The following is a 21,552-nucleotide window of genomic DNA, read 5'->3' as shown; positions in this document are numbered from 1 at the left end:
AGTGTGTGTTTTCATTTTCCCGGGCTTAACTTAAGAAACTTCTTAAATTAATTAACTTTATAGATATCTCATGTAACAAATATTCTGTCTCATTGTTGATCGGAACATAGCATATTATTAGATAAATAATCTATTGTACGATAAGTTAGTTAGTTCAGATTTTTATATTTACGATAACAATTTACGCTAATAAAATCATGTAATTAGTTAATGGAAATGAAACGAAAATGATATTGTGTAAATCAATACTTTGAAGATTTAAAGATTGTCACATAAAATACGTTTTCTTGAAAATGTTTTCTTTGTCGCCTTAACCATAAATCATCTTCTGTCAAAGTTCGATATCACAAGATATATTACAGCTTCGCAAATGGCAGAATATATCTCTTGGAAAAGCTCGCTGGATTACCTCCTCAAAACAATGAAAAGATGTTTCTTATTGATACATGAAATAACATATTTTTCTTAAAAGTCTTGTAAGGCGGGATCATATTTACGTATTTTATAAAGCGTATTTAAGGGTATATAATTTAATTTAAAGAAGTGTGGAATGGAAATAGCATTTTGGATGTTTAACACGTTCACTGCGTTAGTCAAAATTGATTACTTTCAGTTGGTGCGGCATGGGGTCGATTATATCCGAAGCACGACTTGTTCCCGGTGCGTTGGTGGGTCAAAAAGATCCGATCGACTTACATTGGTTTATATGGACTTATCTTTATAGATATAATGATTAAAACATTTTCTTTTATAACAATATGTTGACAAATAAACACTCAATAAAAGGCTGAAATCGCAGATAGATCCACTGAAGGGTTTGTTTGTAAATAAAGGAATTGTCTGTCGGATCTTAAGGATCCGTTATCCGCACTGGTTATTAAAAGTATCGATACGTTTTTAGTGCTGTGGATGACAAGAAAAAAAACATCGTCATCGATAAAATGTATGATATATTTTCTTTTGAACATGTAAAATTAATTATACCGTAAGCTGGCTGAATTCTTTTCTGTTCCAATATTTCTATTCGTTCACTATAAGCTGTACTGGTTTATGGTGAGGGTCAATGTGGTGGCTGGGGATTGTTAACTGCAGTATTTTGGACGTGTAATGTTTGACCAGTTGACGGGTTGGCATTATCATTCATATTCCGCTTACCCAATATTATTTGTGTTGGGGGACCTTCGCTCACTTTTTTTTCCTTGGCTTTTCACCGTCATATGGCTCAAACAACATTTTCCTGGATCGGTTCATGTTCAACTTCATGTTCAGTTCAGTTGCATAAAAACGCATCGAAACACACGCACCTCACTAGCTCAACTAGCATGTAATCTAGTGCGTCTATCGGGTCATCGGGCATCGGGTCGTTTAGAACCGATGAACGCACTAGACGTAAAAAATATTGCTTCAGTCGGCATCGGGTCGTAAGAACCCGATGCAATTTTTTCGAACCTATATTATCTATTTGACGAGGCAATTCCAAAACACTAACCGTCTCATTCATATTCATAGGGAGACCAAATATATCTGTCCCGCACCAGCGGCTAACACAGTAATTTTTGCCCCGCACCGGAGGAAAGATTAGCATCAGGTACAATCAACCCGATACCGCACCGAACGTGTTAAGTACTATGAATTTAAATCTAATTCTAAAAGAGGAACTAAGATGTTTAAGACATTTATAAAAAATCTAAAACCCCACGTTTTTAAATGACACTGCATTCAAATTTTATCAAAATCACTCCAACCGTGTAAAGTTGTGCATTGTCATAAGGTTTCCCGCTACCCTGAAAATATCAGCCTAGTCGCTTATAAGGAAGTGCCTCAAATTTCATCATCAAACCGGAATGACAAAGAAACAAACAAGCAAAGGGAGTGCTTAAAAATGTGGGAAAATTAAAAGTTACCTATTTAAAATTCAATTACTTATAAATTAAGCAATACAGATTTTCCATTTTATTACGTTACTGTAACACAATTATGTGCTTCACAATATGGCTAAGAGTAAAATCAACAAAACACTACTAAAAAAACAACAACTTAACAAACACTTCAAACATTATACAAACTCTTCCAGAGAGATTTCAATTCAATACTCTCAAGTGATTCTCAATACAATTGAGATACAATAACAGACATCCAATTAACGCCGCATGGAAAAGTACTAGCAACTTCAACAGGAGTAACATAATTCCCGTTCCGTTGTATGCAGTGTTGTATTTCATGCAATCCCTATCTTCGGCTCGTGCTAAGTGGGTCAAAGAAACAATAGACTGCAATCTTGCCTTGTAACCTCCAGAGCAGTCAGCAGTTCTGAGAATCCTTTGTCAAAGGGAAGATTCAGGTAATTAGGCTAGATATTGTCCTAGAAATAGCAATGCTGGTTTTGGAGCTTAGTGTTTCTGGGAATATTTTGTTTTCCTTGAAATTGCTGATGGCGTTTATTAAACAATAATATAATCGTGATTCATCTGAAGTAAGTATTTTGGAAAAAAATATATTGAGAAATGATAATTTGAAGTCTTTCTTCCATGCGCTTCAATATACCAAAAAAACCGTATCCTAATTGCAATCATAAATTAAACAGTACAATATTTATTAGTAGCTCTAACTTCGTGATAGAGGCACTATTTTACGTACAAATTCAACAACGTTTTTACGAACAATTTGCAGCTATGCTACAAAGGTAGACTCCCGAACAACCTCAACACAAGCAACATTAAATATACGTACCTTATTTAATTCAAGGTACGAATATTTAACATCTATTCCATTCCCATCAATTCATCAATTAAACTATATCACCTTGACATTAATTATTACCCGAACTACTTTCAATTCCAGAACTCCAAAATCAATTTCCGACGTCTCCTTAACCACTCTAACTAAAACTGTATTCTCCCGGGAGAGCCTCCGTAGCTTAGTACTCATCAATCATAGCCTCCGAAGTGCGACCCTCCTTAATCCTCAGCTTTAGAGGTCCAACTGTATATTGTCTTTCAGGTGCATATGTGTTAATCTTGAAACAATTTATCATGCCTTAAGTTTGAATGGTCGGGTTGAGGACAGTTTTGGGTTGGAACTACAATTAATGGGGTAAGTACAGAAGAAATGGAAATGGAAGCATAACAGGCTAAATGATTGTGAGGGTGACAAAGAAGACAGGTATTGTGCAAGGTAAATGATGTTAGCAACATCATTTACCTTGCACAAAGTTAAAAGATATTGTATAAATGTACCAAAAGTAATTATAGTTCTCTCCTTTAATATATATTTTCAGCAACCATCAAACTCAGTCCAGCATTGTCCGTTACTGGCTCTACGTCTCCTAAAAAGTATCCCTACATCCTACCCTTTTTTAGCACCGTGTCGTGCTTTGGATGGATCGTCTTGGATAAAAGGCAATTAGCAACCATTCCAATAATATAAAAGGCTTTAAAAGCTAATTTTCTTGTGTAGGTACTAATCCAATACCCCACTGTGCTAGAGGTTAGCCCTAATACGTAACAAAATTTAATTTCACAGCCGCCGACTACATTAGTTACATTAAGCGTTGCCCGCACAGAAACTTGATTAATAACTTGGAGCAAGTTAGCACTTGTTTGTAACAGTACCCATATCATGAGTGCTGCGGAAGTTCGATTACCGCTGGTAACTATATAAAGCCCTATATGTTAAGGTAACGAAGTTAGGCCTATGTAAAAGTTGTATCTCCAAAAAGTATTTATTTCAATGTGGTATAAAACTTTTTTTTGTCAGTTAAAGAAGCATTCACACAGTAGAATATTAAAAGATGCTATTTTCTAAATTATTTAAATAGCTGCACTGGTAGCGGAGTGGTTAAGCGTTCGTGTGATCCACGATTGCCTGGGACTGGGTATTTTTGTTCAAGTGGATGAATGTTTGTGAAACCCATGACGCAAAGATTAATATGGTTAATGAGGAAACCGTTAATAAAAAAATAGCAAATATTTACTTCTGTCTAATGCGAAGGAAAAAACAATTAGTTAAGGCCTCAAATTAACATAAATTAATGTTTACTCGAGAGAAAAGTTTTCAGCAACCTTTAATTTCGAGTCTCCATGAAATGCAGCTTACAGCGCAAAAATTACAATAGATGTTAAAGAAAAGTTTTGAAGCCTAATTTATAAACTTTTCAACTTTTAAGAAAAACACAAACTTAACTTGAGCAGCCTAAGGGCTTCTTACTTTGATCGCTTTCAAATTACGAGCCGAAGCTGCAAAGTTAAGAACACCAATTAAGAAATTCGATTGCGAAGAAAATTTGCTTTTGAATGTTCATATTTACATAAGTGATTACAATATCAGCCTTAAATGTATAAGTAATTTTATACATTTGATTTAATTAAATGATAGATCGGACTGAGAAAGAAGGAAATCGTTTATCGGTAAGTTCATGAACCTTTAAAAGAATACACGTTACGAGTATGTAGAAGAAGCGACTATACTAATCACGTTGAAAAGGGGAGACAGTCCACATCAGAATTATGCACACCTACTTCTTCAAATCAATAAACGTGAATTATATGTATTTCAAGGCTAGCATTATAAAACAGAACAACAAAATTAATTAGACCAGCTGTTTAGTCAGTTCAGTCTTCAGTCAGAAATTCCAGAAATCGACGAATTACAACAAAGTCTGGAATAACTCAAAAAGTTTATCTCGAAAGGAAAATTAAAAGGATTCTTCTCCGAACACTAATCAGGAATGGCAAAGTTCGTTAACGTCCAATTTAAATGAACGAGCGAGTTTAGTGTTATGTGGAGTTCGGCTGACCACAACTTGTGGATTGTGTGCAAGTACTTTTGACTAAAGAATAGTTTGGGTAGAAGTCAGTAGAGTATGTAGTGTTCAATTATAAAGTATGTTTTTCATTGACTTGTTTTCTTTCTTTGCCTGGTCTTTGACTTTTACGATCTAATTGTATGCTTCAAGAGATGAGTGTTCTTTTGTGAAAATGTGAAGCTGCTTCAAGTGACGTCTATGCTTTTAAAATTAACATTTAACTTTTTTAATAGTTGTGATATTTTTGCTGTAGAATACTTCCTTACTAGTGAAGAAAATTTATCTCTATATACGGTACTCTCATAAACAAAGAGTTTTTACTGTAAAAAAATTAGAGCCTATAGCTATTTCCTTCAGCTTTCCGTAAACTGATAGTGATAAAAGTCAGCCAGATGAGAGTCGGACTCGCGACACTCAGGATTCCGTACAAATAAGCAAATCAAAATAAATGTTTACAAGAAAAAGAAATGTGACCGCAACAACCGTTGCAATACCTGACTATTTTTATATTTGTTGTTATAGCGGCAATAGACAGACATCATTCGTGAAAATTTCAACTGCCTGGCTCTGTTCCGTCCATGAGATGCATTCTGATGACGACCAGACAGACTGACAAGGGACCCTCAGACATAAGGTAAAAATGTGGGTATTAAGAATTTACAACATTAATATTTTATACAGCCATTTATTTGTGTTTTTCTGCAATTTCATCCGAGCGCACAATAAAAATGCGAGTCATCCCACGGGTATAGCTCGGATGATATTATCTCAATAAAAATGTATTTTAAATGTTCATCTCGGTTAACTACGGCCGAAAATGGTGTCACATTTAATTATTGTTTTTTGTCTTCACGTATACATAAGTCTCATGGGTTTGGTCCTAAGTCTGGTGGTCTTTATGCATGTGACCTGAATGTTTGTGAAACTTATGCGACAAAAGGATTAAATTCCTCACCAAAAAGGAAAAGAAAGAAGTTATAATACTATTTGTTATTACAATAGTAACGGAAACTAATAATATTATTGATATGACTACTCAGGTCACTCGGGAACTTTTTAATAAATATATATAAGGTTACCGGCTTATTGGTTCCATTGTTAATAAGAACTTAGGTAACCCTCGTTTCCAATTTTGGGATCCTTCAATTTGATATCGAGATTCGCGAAACCAAATAATAGGTATTGTACATCGATATTATCAATTTTGCATCGCAAAATCCTGGTATTACATAATCGAATTAACGTCAAATCCAATACCATAACTGGTGAACACCGAATCAGACTCGATTGCGGCACGTACAGTCAAGAACTAAACTGTTATTCAATAAAAAATGACAACGTATTTTTATGTGTATTGTACGTAATATTATGTATTGTTATATTTAAACTTATTGCAGTGAAACTTCTTTATCCGCGTTAGAAAAAACATTACCGCCACGCGTTTTTTATATATTTTATTTGTATAATATTATATACTATAATTGTGTAGACTTATTATAAAGCACAATAAAAAAAAAAATTGTTGTTTGACAATATAAACCGAAATTCTTTATGTTAGCAGAATAAGGCGTTTGTACCTGACATATAATTTGAGAATAAAAAAGTAAGCAACTAGATAATTGTTAGTGTTTCGCAATACAATTATTTTTTCTTTTGAGACCCAACCTTGACATTATCATATTATACCTATATTATGTAACGTGGGTGTCTAACATGAACTAAGGTAACACCTGAAGTACTAACAGTAAGTATGATTTTTTTTCATTATTTCTTTTTTTAATAAAGGCCGTAACATAATAGAACTAGGTATATATAGGATTATATATGTGTAATGGAAGCTATTTTTAAAGTTGTGATTTCGAGTATGAACTACACAAAAGGAAGATAGAAGTTTGTTTTTAATTAACATCATTCACATAGCTTTCGACCTACGAGTAAGCTTAGACATTTTACAGTTATAAGAATAGTTACAGAAATTATAGAATTCATCGTTGATATCGACTGTACTTTCGTAAATCAATCTTTAATCAATTTACAAGCGCGCTCGTAGTGATGTGCCGAGCTCTAGCCACTTTTATATTCTTTATTTTTTATCAATATTTCTACAGTATTTGAGGTTTTCCTGGAATATTGATTAGTTATCCGAGCTTTCAATAGCTGAGTGATGTTTAATTCGTATTGCATCTTCTACACCTCTCTCTATTGCATTATGTTAAAACATTTTAAATCGGAACTTTAATTGTTTATTTTTCAGATCAAAATCAGTTCTGTACACATTTGTTTGTCAGGTCAACCCATTACCGCATCTCGTGATGAATACAAATAAAATACAATATTATTTATTTTCTATAACAATTTCGAAAGAGGTATCACATTCAGACTTTGCGTTATCGACATTTGCATGATCGAAAACTCAAGCAAAAGTAAGTATAATGAAAAAAACGTTTACTCATAATTTCAGAAACGGTAGAATATAGACTGGATATTGAACAAACATATAAAACCTCGAAGCCCTAAATAAATATTAGGGACACTGTTCTAAAAAATGTGCGGAGTCACGGATTTTGTGAAAGCAATTATGAGTCTGGGCGAGTGACATTGTTCAAGGGTAGTGACGAAGTAGAAATCTAAATGTATAGAAATGGTCAATAAAGAGACGTGCAATGTTTTGAGTTTGTAATATCTCTGAAAAAGTGAATTTAGGGATCAGGGCCGAAAGGGTAAAACGGAACCAACGGCAACGATTCTGCTGTCTGTTTGTCTGTCTGACCGTCTGAGTCCGGGTTGTATGTAACGAACCGCGATAGTTATACAGTTGAAATTTCACACTCATAATGTATTTCTGTTGCCGATATAACTAAGACTATTTCAGCCAAAATATTTTTTTCCAACACGCGCTTGACGCGTTTTTTTATAAAAGTGTAATCTTCATACCACGGATGTTTCCACAAACATTCAAACCACTTACACAACGACACCTAAATTTAAAACAAGTATTTATGGACGGGACAAACGCTTATCCAATAAGGAATGCGAGCAAATATTATACAAGTTATATTGCTTCTGCAAAATAAATATACACTGTTTATCGGATTATTAGAAGACGTTCTGTAATATTATTTGAGAAAACGTAGCGTGTTATAGCAAGAGAGTAACTTAAAATAATACAAATAACTAGTCTGTAGTTTAAGAATCCGTTTATATACTTGGTACAATTATTTAAGTACAATTTAACTAGTAAGGATAAAGGGAGTCACTGAAGCCAATAAAAAAATGGCATATTGTGATAGGCATTTGGCAGGAGCCATAGGTATCCGGAAAATCTTAGAAATTGGTCCATATACCATCTTATAGCAAAATAGACTAATTATGCTTACACACACAGTATGCAATAGTTCAATATAAGAATATAGATCACATTTTAGATTAAAGTTCAAGACCTCTACATTCTGGACCAGTGTCGATGTGTAATCTTCAAAAGGACCGGGCCTCTTCTCATGAAGTTTTTTCTTCAAGAAAATTACAAAAATAAGAAATATAAGTATCGCATTTTCATATGTGCATTATAGACGCGTAAACGTTTCGACACGAGTGCATTAAATACCCAATATATCTACTAATTGAACCCAAAATATACTACCAACAATAAAAGGAATATGTAATCTTAGAAATGTTCAGCCACTGGAACCTGTAATCTTATAAGTACTGAATAAACAGTAAAGTATAGGTACTTATCAATGAAGCCTATCTTTACTTGAATCCTAAAATGGCTAAAAAAAGAGAAACAAAATCCGCTTTCGTCCGCGTCCAATCACAATGTTCGATAAATCAGCTTTACTCAAACAGAATCCTCCACCCTTCCTTTGCTGTTTTATTTGATCATCGCGTTAAAAGCTGCTAGTTATACTGTACGTCAAACGAATCGAAGATGACAAAATAGAAATGAAACGGTTTCATACAAAAAGTTCTCTAAAATGTCTTATTTTCCTTCCTACTTACCTTCTTATAAAGTTCAATATTGTAATATGCGTCCACCTCCTCGTAAGTTATTATAATCTAAACAATGTCTAAATTTATAATAACTGTACAGCTATTAGTATCATGTAAATCACTTTAAGTTTCACTAAGATGTCATAAAATAAAGATAAGATAAGGAAAAATCGCAAATATAGGAAATTCTCGTGATACGGTGTACAAAATTGAATTCCTCCAAAACGGCTCGACCAATTCTCATGAAATTTTGTGTGCATATTGGGTAGGTTTAAGAATAGGACAAAATCTATTCTACATAGCTCTATATTTGTTTTTAATCCCTAAAACTCATTCAAAAAAAGTTTGATGGGACTGCTAGTATACTATACAACTATTCACACAAAAGGTATCTAATTTAGTTTCAGTTAATTTCACGAAGCATTGTCCTTTAGTTATGAATCGAACTGTATCTATACCAAGGTGAGGATAACCCAATTTATATGTAAATCGTGCTATGATTGCATTGTCTTACAAAAGGTGCTTCATCTCAATGCAACGTCATGGAAATAAGGAGTTGTGACGTATATTTATTCAATGTATAGATTTTACGTTTATATTTTAAATAGATGATTTTATAATGTAATATTTAAAATTCGTTACATAATTGGAGAAAAAAAATATGTAAGGATTTAGAAAGAGTTTACTGGGAGCTTAAAAAAGCAGCTTCAAGTATATATCCTCCTCATATAATAAATTTATTCTGTTCTTATATATTTAATGCTATTACTTTTATATTTACGATACTTTAAAGTACTGAATACGCCAGTAGGTACTGGGGAGCTAGTCATAAGAAGCAATTACTTCCAGCACTCGGTGCGTTAGTCTCGCCAATTATAAGGCACCAACCAGACGGCATTTATGTATGTACCTTAGTAAACATATATTTTAATGCAACTAGATTGAGAGAAAAAACCGACTTCAAATTAGTTTCAGTATTGCGTTTTTTGTAAAACTTTATAAGTGCCCTTGAAAATTATTTTTTTTCGAAATCTGCTGTTATTTATTGAAGAGTTCCCCCGATTTCTACAAGATCCCGTCATCAGATATTGAAATGGTGATAATGGGACCACACGGGAAGCACAAGCTTTCAAATAAAAAAAGAATCATGAAAATCGGTTCACCCAATCGCAAGTTACGAGGTAAAAAACATTTAAAAAAAAATACAGTCGAATTGAGAACCTCCTCCTTTTTTTGAAGTCGGTAAAAAAATAACATGAATTGAATAGTTTACATTTAATTGCAGCGTTAAAAAATAAAAGACTTGTTCTTAAATAATAAATAATTATTTGATACAATATTTTTTATAAGTAACATTTTAAGAAGAAGAATGATGATTGATGATGATTTTATTTAGCAAAATAAGCGACACAATGGCTTCAATTAACTAATCATGAGATTACTATATCGAATCATTAAAATTTAAATTATCAATGCGTGGTGTTGCTATTTGCCAATTTTCATTTAATAAAACCCATTATAAATCTAAAAATCGACGTTATTATCAATATTATTAGTTGTAAATTTATAACGCAATGGTTCATTGAATGCACTAGTTAGTTCGCTCATTCATCTGAACTGGGCTGAATGGTCGTCGACATTTATTGATAGTACTTAGGAATTTATTTAGACGCTGAGTGCGAAACGAGCTCGACTAGATGTTCGAAGTTACAGCTTAATGTCTTGGAAAATAACGTCACTAAAATTGCCTTGAGTTTATACATTGACGAAGATAAGAGTACATCAAGATACGGTTAATTGGCATTTAAGTGTTCCATTATTAGAACTATTTAGGAACTTTTTATAAAAACTTTTTGGAATTCAGGATATAAACATATTACTTACTTCAGATTTTGGTGATATGACTCCTTGATATTAAACTATTTATGTTATTCAAGCTAATCAATCAACACGATTGAATACCCTGTGACCCTCTGAAGCCATTTAAATTACCTAAACGTATTGGGCTTGATAGCACATTAATTAAGCGAAGGCAAGGCTTCGTCTTAAAGGGAGTATAATACGCGTGCGTTACGGTACCAATACGATTGTCCTTATCCAGCGAAATGTATAATTTGACGTCCACCCCGGCATGCACACGACAGCTTTGGCATTGTGCCATCAGCCCGTTGGGGTCGCCAGACGGTAGATAAAGTCTGTTGGGGCACCTAGCGTCCAACTGGCAGCGAACCGAAATCATGTTCTAAACGATCTTATGTTATGACGCTTATGTGGGTTAGTTACTGATGTGTGGGTACTGTTATGTCACTTCCACTGAACATCGTTTGTTCCACTTTTAAACTACTCGAAAAATTTAAGTTACTTGCACCAAGACACCTAGACTCAAGACAAGCAGTCGTAGATCACATAACTGCTCTACGTCGAGCTCAGTGAGTTTGCTGTGATGACTTCAACCTTTTTTGTCACTTCTAATGATTTCAAAGTCTGGCCGTCTCAAAGAAAAGTCTCGAATTCTTCTGGGGAAAAACTAGAAGTTTTGATGTTTATCAAAATGTTTTGTTTCCTAAAGTTTTGGAGTGACCTTAACTATTTTTGTACATTTGTGTGACGACTATCTTTAGAATAAATTGACGAACTCTTTTGTTGTCATAATATAAATAATAAAAAGCATGAAATAGTTTCACTGCCTCTTTTTTTCGAACCGAAACTGTTATAAATAAAAACAATATAGGAAATACAGTTATCAAATCCTTATCTTCCCATGGAAGTTTTCTATCAGTTTGACTAGTAGTTTATCCCTTTTCTAAAAGTTGCAAAACAATTTATTTCTGATATGGACTTTCAGAAGATTTTGTAAAAATACAGAGGTGTCCAAATTTATCTTGCTCAATAATTATTCAAGCTATGGAATAATTGCAGGCGTTGCTTAATGTAAAACTGGAACATGGAGTTTATGTGAAACTGGTAAAACTGGCCTATGAGGTCTGTTTGTATAACGTTTTCTCAGTTGAGTCACTAATGATTCCATATTTTCACTTTTATCAGTTTCCAAATTCGATGTAGTCTTCAGCCATAAAACTTGGTAAAATCCTACTCTCCTTTTAAAAGTAAATAAAAAGATTTAATTTTTAATCCAACTCTGTGACAGTTCTAAATAGCATAAAATCCAACAGATGAGTTAAAAGGCAGCGCACAATTACAATTATCCTGAAACTTTTGTAGTTACAATCCAAACTAGTTGAGTTTTCAGCTGAAACGTTTCATTAAGGTAAGATGCCATTTAACTTCGGAGTTTAGAACTCTGAGCGCAGCTTGTCTTGTCCTTACAGTTTATAGTACTTGTTTTAAATTTAACTACATGCGGTTATCTGTATGGCCAGTAAACTGAAATATAATAAAAAATGTTACATTCTACTCGAAAGGTCCTAAGATTTTATCTAATATATAAAATTCCCGTGCCACGATGTTAGTTACCGTACTCCTCCGAAACGGCTTAACCGATTTTAAAAAAATTTTATATGCATATACAGTAGGTCTGAGAATCGACTAACATCTATTTTTTATACCCCTGAGTGATAAGAGTTGCTCACATTAACAAATAAATATTTTATTATTTGGACGAAATTGTTTGTTTTTATTTTTTTATAATATGGTATTAAAAAATACACACAACTAGAAATAATTTATTAGGCAAAACAACGTTTTCTGGGTCAGCTAGTATCTGATAAGATATCGAAAAAGTACTCCTTAAAACATTTGTAAATTGAAACAATAACAGCGTATAAAGAAATCGTATTTTCACTTTTGCCTCCAAAACAAAACTTTTGAATGCGAACATCATTTACAAAGGTCCATCTTGTAAATGCTGGAACAACGATAAATAATTTGCATTTCAAAAAAAACTTCTCAAAACATAATTATCACGTAACAAAGAACCAGAGATTACTTCATTTGGGGACTTTCTTTTTGTTTTTATATTTTATTTAAGTTGACCCAAGATAGAGGAAAATGGAGAAAATTTGAGCCTCCAAGAAATTGATGATGAGTTGAGAAGTATTTTTGGAACAATTTTTTATTACATGGTCTAAAATAGTACCTACACAATATAAAAGAGGTCTTATAGTGGGACTGATGTCGTTGCGTAAGTAAGATGCCGATCTACAATATTCGTAGCACTCTGTCGCTTGTACACAACACACGGCAATAGACTTGTCTAAATTCAGATTTATAGTAAGCGGGTTAGTTTAGCTAATTTTTACCTTATCACACAAAGATATTTAGTTAATAGTGTTAAGAAAGTTAGTAAAGGACACACACTTGTTATATTGTTAGTAATTAGTTTTGTTATTCAAAATTTTTGACAAAATCTCACCACGTTGAGGTACTGGAATGATTTCTGCGCGTTCTGAAAACAAAAGAAATGCGTCAATCACAGTGTATAGAGTATTCTTCCCTTCTTTCGTTCCTTTCGTTGATTGTAGAGTTTTACTGTCATAAAATATTGATTTAACGACAGCTTTTTTATATTCAGACAATTAGGATCGTTTTTACATATGACAGAATAATATAACAGTGCACTCTTCTTTTCATTAATAAAATTCGTATTCTTTTCTATGAGGAACTTTCAAATATTTTTAGCCTAACCTGAAAATTGTCTACAAGAAATTATGACCTCAGAATAGAAACATTTGCTCATTATAATACACTTCAATATACTCAGTGTCCCTAGCACGAACTGTAAACTTTAAATAATTTCGTATATCTCATTTTACACGAATTCAATTCATCTCAATTTGTTCTCAGATTTTTTTCAATAGCATTATTGCGGACGGAGATGGCGCGATGACCTTTATTCGTTCTTACCGAACTGGTCACTCGCGGCTCATGACAGAGATAAGTGGAGGAAGAGTGGGGAGGCCTTTGCCCAGCAGTGGGACATTCCAGGCTAGTAATAATTATTGCAAGAGGTTCATCGACAGTACACCGAATCCCATTCAAGTCACACTGCACTCCAATAACACTAACACCGATCTAACACTTACCCCATCCACAAAAAGGTTTACCGTAATTTAAGACCATCAGTATGGGTAAACATTAGGGACAGGGTCTAAGGTCCATCCATCTTGTGCGTGACGGGTCTATGAGTTATGTACCCTGTTCTTATTTTAAACGGCGAAATACCTTTTTTTATTTCATTACTTCTCTTGGCGTGTGTAACGTTTTTATTATGCCTTTAAGGATGGTTATTTATCATACTTTGCGGATATTTTTAGGAACATTAGAGGTACTGTCCTTTTAGATTGACAGAACATTTTTTTGGGATAAAATGTGAGACAAATTCTTACACTAGCTTTCTTTGTGTCCTTTATACCTAAATTGGATTTTACTCGAGTTTTGTTACTCTTACTTCCATCCAAAGCACATCATTATTTTTTATTGAAGCGAAAATATTTTTTGGCAATTGTTGAAGTCATTGTTTTTTCTATATTAGTTCTCAATAGACTGGTGAATCGATCAAAAGCTTTTGGTCAAAGAGTGTATTGAAATGTTTTAGATCGGTCCACCACGAGGCAATTTCCATGCTTTATGATTACCAACCATTGGGTTCCTAAAATAACCTTGCGGAAAACTGTCAATGAGCGATACTTGTTAATGGCGTGGTTCCAATCAAGTAAATATGTACTGCGGTTTGTACGTGGCATTTGGCGCTTTTAATTTAATTTTGAATTCACTCTGCCAAGCGGTTTTGTTCACATGTAAAATGTTGAAAGTTAGTAAGCAATGTGGTCTTCGCTACAAGACTCGTACTGACAACAAGTTACCAAATCTGATTTACAGTTAAGTTTGTAACTCTGCATGTCCATAGTTTTAACTACAAAAACTAAATACTTTATTGTGCTTGCTTGGCTGGGCAGTTTTGCTACCTTTTTATGTAGGAAAAAAGAATATCTACAATTATAACTCTTGTCTTATATTATGTCGTACTCGTGCAATAAGGCATGTAAGTGGCGTTAGTGGTAGAGTACCATTTAGAAAAAAAACGAAACCTCCATCTGTTTGTCCGTTCTTCGGTCTATCCGTCCTCCTGTATGTTTGCCCTTTCGTATTTCATTTCATGGATTATATTATTTTTACACACTGAAATTTACACTCCATTTAATTTCATGTATGTACTCAGGTACTCTAAAACTACCAGCTATGACCATAATGATCACAAGTTTATGTATGTTTAGCAAAGTATTACGAAAAGCTGCAGACGATGCATCGAATGTATATTTTATGCAATCCTACTACTATTATAAAGGCGACTGTTTCTAAGTATGGATGTATGGATGTTTGTTACTCTTTCACGTAAAAACTACTGAATGGATTTGAATGAAACTTTACCACAATATAGCTTATACATCAGAATAACACATAGGCTACAATTTTTGAGGTTTCTAATGTGAGGTCGTAAAACAACACATTTTTTGCGCTTACATTGCAAACGCTGACTGAATCCTATAAGATAGATAGAAGGCAGATAGATAGATAGAAGGCAGGTATAAATTATAACTTATATCTAACCTAACCACGCGGACAAAGTCGCGGGCAACAGCTAGTAGAGAATATATCGGAAAATAGAAAATGGAAATTCTGTGGATGTATAAGATAAACCAAGCCATTGTTGGCGCTTTGTATACCTGCACTCTATCGTATCTTTCTTAGATATTTTTCGCATTTTCTTACAGTAACTTCGTTGATAGTGTGGCTCAAAGTTCACTCGCAAAGGTCTGACTACGATTACCCCGGATACTAGTAAAAGCAAATAATACCAATGAATTGAATAATTAATAGCTATAATATCATCAAGAATAGAACAGAACAAGTCTTAAAAAGTATGTGAAAAGCATTGATATATGTTTCAGTATTCCACCCGTCTTTCTATCGATTCCGAACTTGGACACCATTTGAGGACAGGAGTCATAAACTCCAGTACCTACATTCGTTATTTTACGCCCTTGCTTGTTATTTTTCGACTTTTATCTTTTCTCAATATATTCTCAACTTTGTTGTATCCTAGAACTAAGTCAGTAGTAAAAATAAATAATACAAACAAGCAATTATCCTTGTTTCAATAGCTGAAAAATATATATTATTTACCGTTACTTATATCCAAAAATATGTAACATCATAGTAACAAAAGTAAGTATTCGTTCAATCGGTCTATTGACCAAAAAGTCTTACGTCCTGTCTTTGAAACCTCTTTCGTCCTCTCAAAGTTCACTCTACCCTTAAGTTTATCACGATAGCGCCAAAGGTTTTGATAACATCGCCAGACGGACTTGCGGAAATCAACTCTTAGAATTTCTAACCACAACGACCCCTTAACAAAGTAAAGTTTAATATTAAACCGACTTTGATCTCTTTGTAGATTGGGTATTTGATCGGCAATTGTTTGTAACAAAGCTGTCTTTATGATTAAACAGATTATAACAATATCCGTTTATTTAAGGATTGAGGAAATAGGATTTGTTATATTAACCTGTTAAAATATCCTATTAGAAGTTAAGTGCAGAGTAGCGGTGTACCAGTAGTTAGTCCTTCGATCAAACGCTGTAACAGATTTTTATCATTCGCGCTAAATAATGACTGTATTTTATCATTGCAGAAAATCATTTACATGCACGTTAGTCAAACTAAACCTACTAATACTTAAAAAATATATTTTTTACGTATTTTACTTTAAGTTTCTATGTAATTATATTAGTCTGAAAATATTTTCACTGGTCAATGCTCTAACTTATACTTGAAGACTCCTTTGCCTGCTTTTGTACAATAAATACTAGTCATCCAGCAATAACGACTGTGAGCACATGTCACGTAATGACTACATACTACATTGTAAAAAAATGTCAAATCAAATTCTGATTATGGCTTGTAAATCCTTCACAAATAGTTCGGTGAAGCACAGAAACCCAGTACGGATCAGGCAAGGCAAAAACGTACTCGTATAAAATATACTGCAATCCTCTGTATACATGTGTCTCGATTGAATAACATTACAGTTGTCTATACGTCTTCTACATAACCGTCACAACGCATTATATGTTATGACGACAATTCTTCACTGTTTACTTTTGCTCATTGTTCATCTTCACTATTGTCTACATTTACTACTAGATCCTTCCTTTGAGAACAATCCCGTGCAGCCAACATGGTTGTTTGAGGAGCTGCGGTTTTCTCCTAATAGTTGGTCCTATTAGCTTCGGTTACGATGCTCTGCTCGTAAATTTGTAATTAACGTTCGTGTTGAAGCCAAAATCCGATATTACGTCTTATAACTTTGAAGAACGTCGTGCTAGCTAGGTGAAAGCCATGTCGCTGTGTCGAAATTTCTAGATTTAACGCAAGATTAATTATTGTGATGAAGTTTTATTTTTCATAGGAAGAGTTCGGAGAAAACTGGTTAAATAAACTGGCTTTTGCTGAATACATATGTGTAAGGGTGTTTAAATACAATTAAATAGCTTAAAATTGTATTTTTGTTACATGCCTGCCTATATCATAACCTGAATCCTGTAGTAATCATCAGAACCGTAATGACTTAAGTCCTGTGAAAGACTAATATGATTTATGGTATTGAATACATTAGTATTCAATATCATAAATCATTATTCGCCTTAAGACAGTCTTCAACAGCTGCTTTATGTAAAACCAACAACTATTGTAATCTCCCAATTTGTTCAATACGAGATAGTTCGTAAACAACTGCCAGCCGCATGAAGTAAACCATTCGAATGACGTCCAATGCACAATGTGTTACATCTACCGCGATATGAACAATATCTACCAAGGAATATTGAAAAAGGTAGATAAACTCTTGGATTTTTTAAACAACTCCCGCTCTTTGGAATATAATCCTTGTGTCACAGGAGTTACATCAACATTAAAGTCACATGCGCAAACACACCCAAACAAGCATTCTCGAAACATACTAAACCTTATCCTTCGCGGGAATCGTGAGTGTATAGAATGAATTGAGGTCTTATCAGTCTCGTCTTATGTGGTCTTTTCAAGTCAGTAGGGTCGATACGAATTACATAGACAATGGGGGATCGCAGTAACTCATTGCTACCAACCAATTTATGACATCATTACAAAAACATTTCAAACCCTCAGGTTTTGGCATACTCACATTACTCACGCTCAGGCTATTACTACTATCAAGTGGCAAAAGCAGAAAGCCCTTTTATAAAATAAGACGGAAAAAATAATTTCATAATCGTTCAAACAAATGAAGGTAGAGCGTTTGAAAGTACCAAATTTTTATAAAGTTACTTTTTTGGGAAATCAATCATCGAATTCCCATTGAGCCGTCGGGAGAAGATTTCGATTGTTACAATGCTTTTGTCAGAGCAAGCGATCCAAACTGGCCGCAGGGTTGGTTACAGCAAACTTTTAAATATTCCCTTTGACATATTGTTGGCAAGTGCCGCACATACATTGTACTGGGAACCTTCTGTGCTTTACGAGTGTTTCGGCTTTGATGTTCTTTCAGTAATTTACTCTGTGGTTGCGAGATACACAGTTATATTCTTTGAGTGTTTAATGTTACCATTTAGAAATGGTTACAAATAGAATTTATATAGCTACAGTCCTTTAAACGATATGAGATATTATTTGTGTTTTCGCTATGTAGGTATGTGCAACCCATGACAGATTTACTAATATAAATGTTATGTTCTATTTTAATAAACGTAAAAATAGACGAAATCAAAACATTACCTAATAATCTTTCTTATACTGGAAAACAAAATGAATAAGAAACAATTACGCAATTCTTCAATTTAATATTTGTATTCTTCGAAATTGGAAAAACAAAAACTGTATTAGCAATGTAATTGAAATCTAAAATGGAAACGTAATCTGGTAGGATTAGAAATCAATTTACATTCAAAAGATTCAAATATCGCACATATTGCGGAAAAATGATACGAAATTAAAAGGAGAGGGATGGATACACATTATACTGAATCATCGTGTTTAAGTAGATACTAAAAGAGTAATATTCTTTCCAAAAAACGGTTTAAGTGAATCAGCTGCTGTAAATCAACGTGTTTATCTTTTATCTTTGCGGTACTAAATGGCAAAAACGCTGTGCTTTACATTAGTGCCGGTCCACACAAACAAATTGTGTTATCGATAAAATAGAGCAAAGTAAACTTTTAAATGTACCTAATGTTAATTATCCCACTGAATATTATAAACGCAAAAATTTGTATGTATCGATGTATGGATGTTTTCTCTTTAACACACATAGTTTATTAGAAGGATTAACACATAGGATAGTTTTTATCCTAATTTAATTTTCCATGGGATCATTATCGATTTGTCGCTGGCGGGCCCGCGGGTACAGCTAGTATGAAAATAAGGTCGAAGAACATTTATAATAAAAGTACAGTAATCGACTGCCACTTAACAATTTTCCTAAATCAAATCATAAGTATTTTCTAATAACCAAACGTTTTTTTGCCAAAAGATTAAAAAGTTCAAAGTCCTTCTTGTAAATCGACGACCGGAATCATCTGAAATCGTTTTCGTGAGATTATACCTCGGAGATATAGTAAATGAGGGGCCTTTTGTGGATGCCATTATTTTCACGAGTATGCATTCGCAGACTATAGAAATCAGAATACATTGTGTTGGCTTTTTCTTATTTGGCTTAAGATAGATTTGGGTAAGGATTACTTTAATTTAATCTTCAATTTTCGATTTAGCGGTCCACCCTCATAATGTCAACAGCTGTGATTATTAATTTCTTTTTTTGTAATTTCCGTTTGGATATAGCCTAAAAAATAAAAGTTTCATAAAAATACGTATATTTTATTAAACGAACATTGCTGCTTACCCTAAGCCAATATTTTTTCAGAAAATGTGTACTAAACTGACTTCAAATATAATATTTAGGTGCACGTAAATGGCTCTGACGGAGAAGAACGTGTTTTTCAGTAATATAACTCTATGTAGCCAACCTGTACTATCAATTACGATTGGAAGTAAAGAGGAGAGATATTCATAGGAGCAACACTTATTCAATACAGCTTTGGTGAATCTAATTCTCCTGCACAGTTCAAATAAATACTATCCCATTTAGCGTACGACATGATTCAAACGCTTCCACGTATGGAAAGGCATTAGAGGCGGCGTTGAGGCATTTAGTGACAGATTTATTACGCCCGAAAGCGGGGCACATAGATATTAAACACATACTTCCAACAAGAACGCCCATCACAAAATACTTTGAGGAACTGTCATTTTTGGGGCACCCTGTAGTGTGATATAGGGGGTAACCGTTTTAGGTATCGTGACTATTCTTCTGAAGGCTTAAAGCCTCAATAAGCAACTATTGTGTATCAGTCGGCTTGGCCAGAAAGTTGGTACTATTTTATGGTTTGGAATGAAAGAAAAAGGTTTGAGAGTTTCATATTCTACTTTCCAATACTAAAATAAATTATTTAGTACTCAATAATAGAATCCCGAAATACGAGTATATTTAAGACGCTCTAGAACACTTAAAGAAGATTTTGGCTATTTGCCATTTCTTTTTCAATAAAACCTCCTTATTACAAATATAAATATTAATACTACAAACGACATCTCTCATAACGACACCACAATGCTTCTTTTTATTTATTTTCCCTATGAAAGAAATCTTGACACCTTTCTTTTATTATTTTCTAATTTCAAAAGAGTGTTTCGTCTCTTCCGCTTTCAGCTCGTTTCCGCTTTTGATGGCAGTCAATTTGAGTGGTGACTTCACGGTTCTGCCCTGGGGGTTTAAAATTTTCAGCTCTAAAGCAAAATGCAGACAACAATTTTTGCACGTATTGTCATTTTTCAACTCTTGTTTGTTGAAATTTGTTGTGAACTTATCATATTTTTATATTTTCTTTTATTTTCTTGTGTATATGTCTTTAAGACTTTTGAATGACCTTGTGTAGCTAAGCAGGGCAAGCCCATTATGTAGTTTTGCATTAGAACCAGTACATAGTTAAAAAGTTTAAGCAAATAATTTAAATCCTAAAGATCGAATTCATGTCAGTATATTTATTTACGTCAAAGCATTTTCAATTCGCTAACGGTGCCATGAGTCCATATTAACTTCAATCCGTTTGGGCAGTGGAAATCCAACAGCACGGACATCGTATAAGCTAATTTCCCTCTGCTGACGTATCCAATTTAAGCGAGGTGCACTACATTAGTTTAGAAATTAAATTTTGGATGTAAGGGTCGTTTCATGAACGTAAAATGGGATTTACATATATTTGGCAACTGTAATACTTGGTATTACAGGTTAATACAACACCGAAGTGGTCAATTTTGGACGAATGTTTGCATTATATAATTAATTAATGGGAGTAAATATTAAGATAGATAGTAACTGTCAGAAAATTCCAGTATTTTAAGTTGTTATTTATCATCGTTGTAAAGAATTAATTACATTTTTGTTAATAACGTTTTATTTATTTGCGTAATTACACTTAGAAAACATTGGTTTTATTTTCACCTGCCACTTACTTTCTTTCGAAGCGTTTTTATTGGTTGTAGAAGAAAAACATTTCCGTGTAACGCGAAACCAAAAGTCTAAGTAATAAAGGAGTGTCAATATTAATGAAAATGTTCACCTTTAACCTTCATTTGTTTGGTGTTGGGACGAGGTGCCAAGACTATTGGAAAGAGTTTAATATAACTCTCCACTTTCCGAACTTCAGGTG

General features: G+C 33.6%; 1 protein-coding gene across 1 annotated transcript in view; it reads right to left on the bottom strand.

Moving 5' to 3' along the window:
- LOC113501932 (solute carrier family 12 member 6) overlaps positions 1–21,552 on the bottom strand; it is a 390,722-nt gene that overhangs the window by 296,150 nt on the left and 73,020 nt on the right. Inside the window, exon 3 of the mRNA XM_026883251.1 lies at positions 13,167–13,199. Within this exon, the coding sequence (XP_026739052.1) occupies positions 13,167–13,199 (33 nt within the window). The remainder of the gene's footprint in view (positions 1–13,166; positions 13,200–21,552) is intronic.

The sequence above is a fragment of the Trichoplusia ni genome, chromosome 16 (genome assembly GCF_003590095.1).
Source record: "Trichoplusia ni isolate ovarian cell line Hi5 chromosome 16, tn1, whole genome shotgun sequence".
In the NCBI taxonomy this organism is placed as follows: Eukaryota; Metazoa; Arthropoda; class Insecta; order Lepidoptera; family Noctuidae; genus Trichoplusia; species Trichoplusia ni.
The sequence above is the reverse complement of the archived record's forward strand: the minus strand, read 5'-3'. Positions and strand labels throughout refer to the sequence as shown.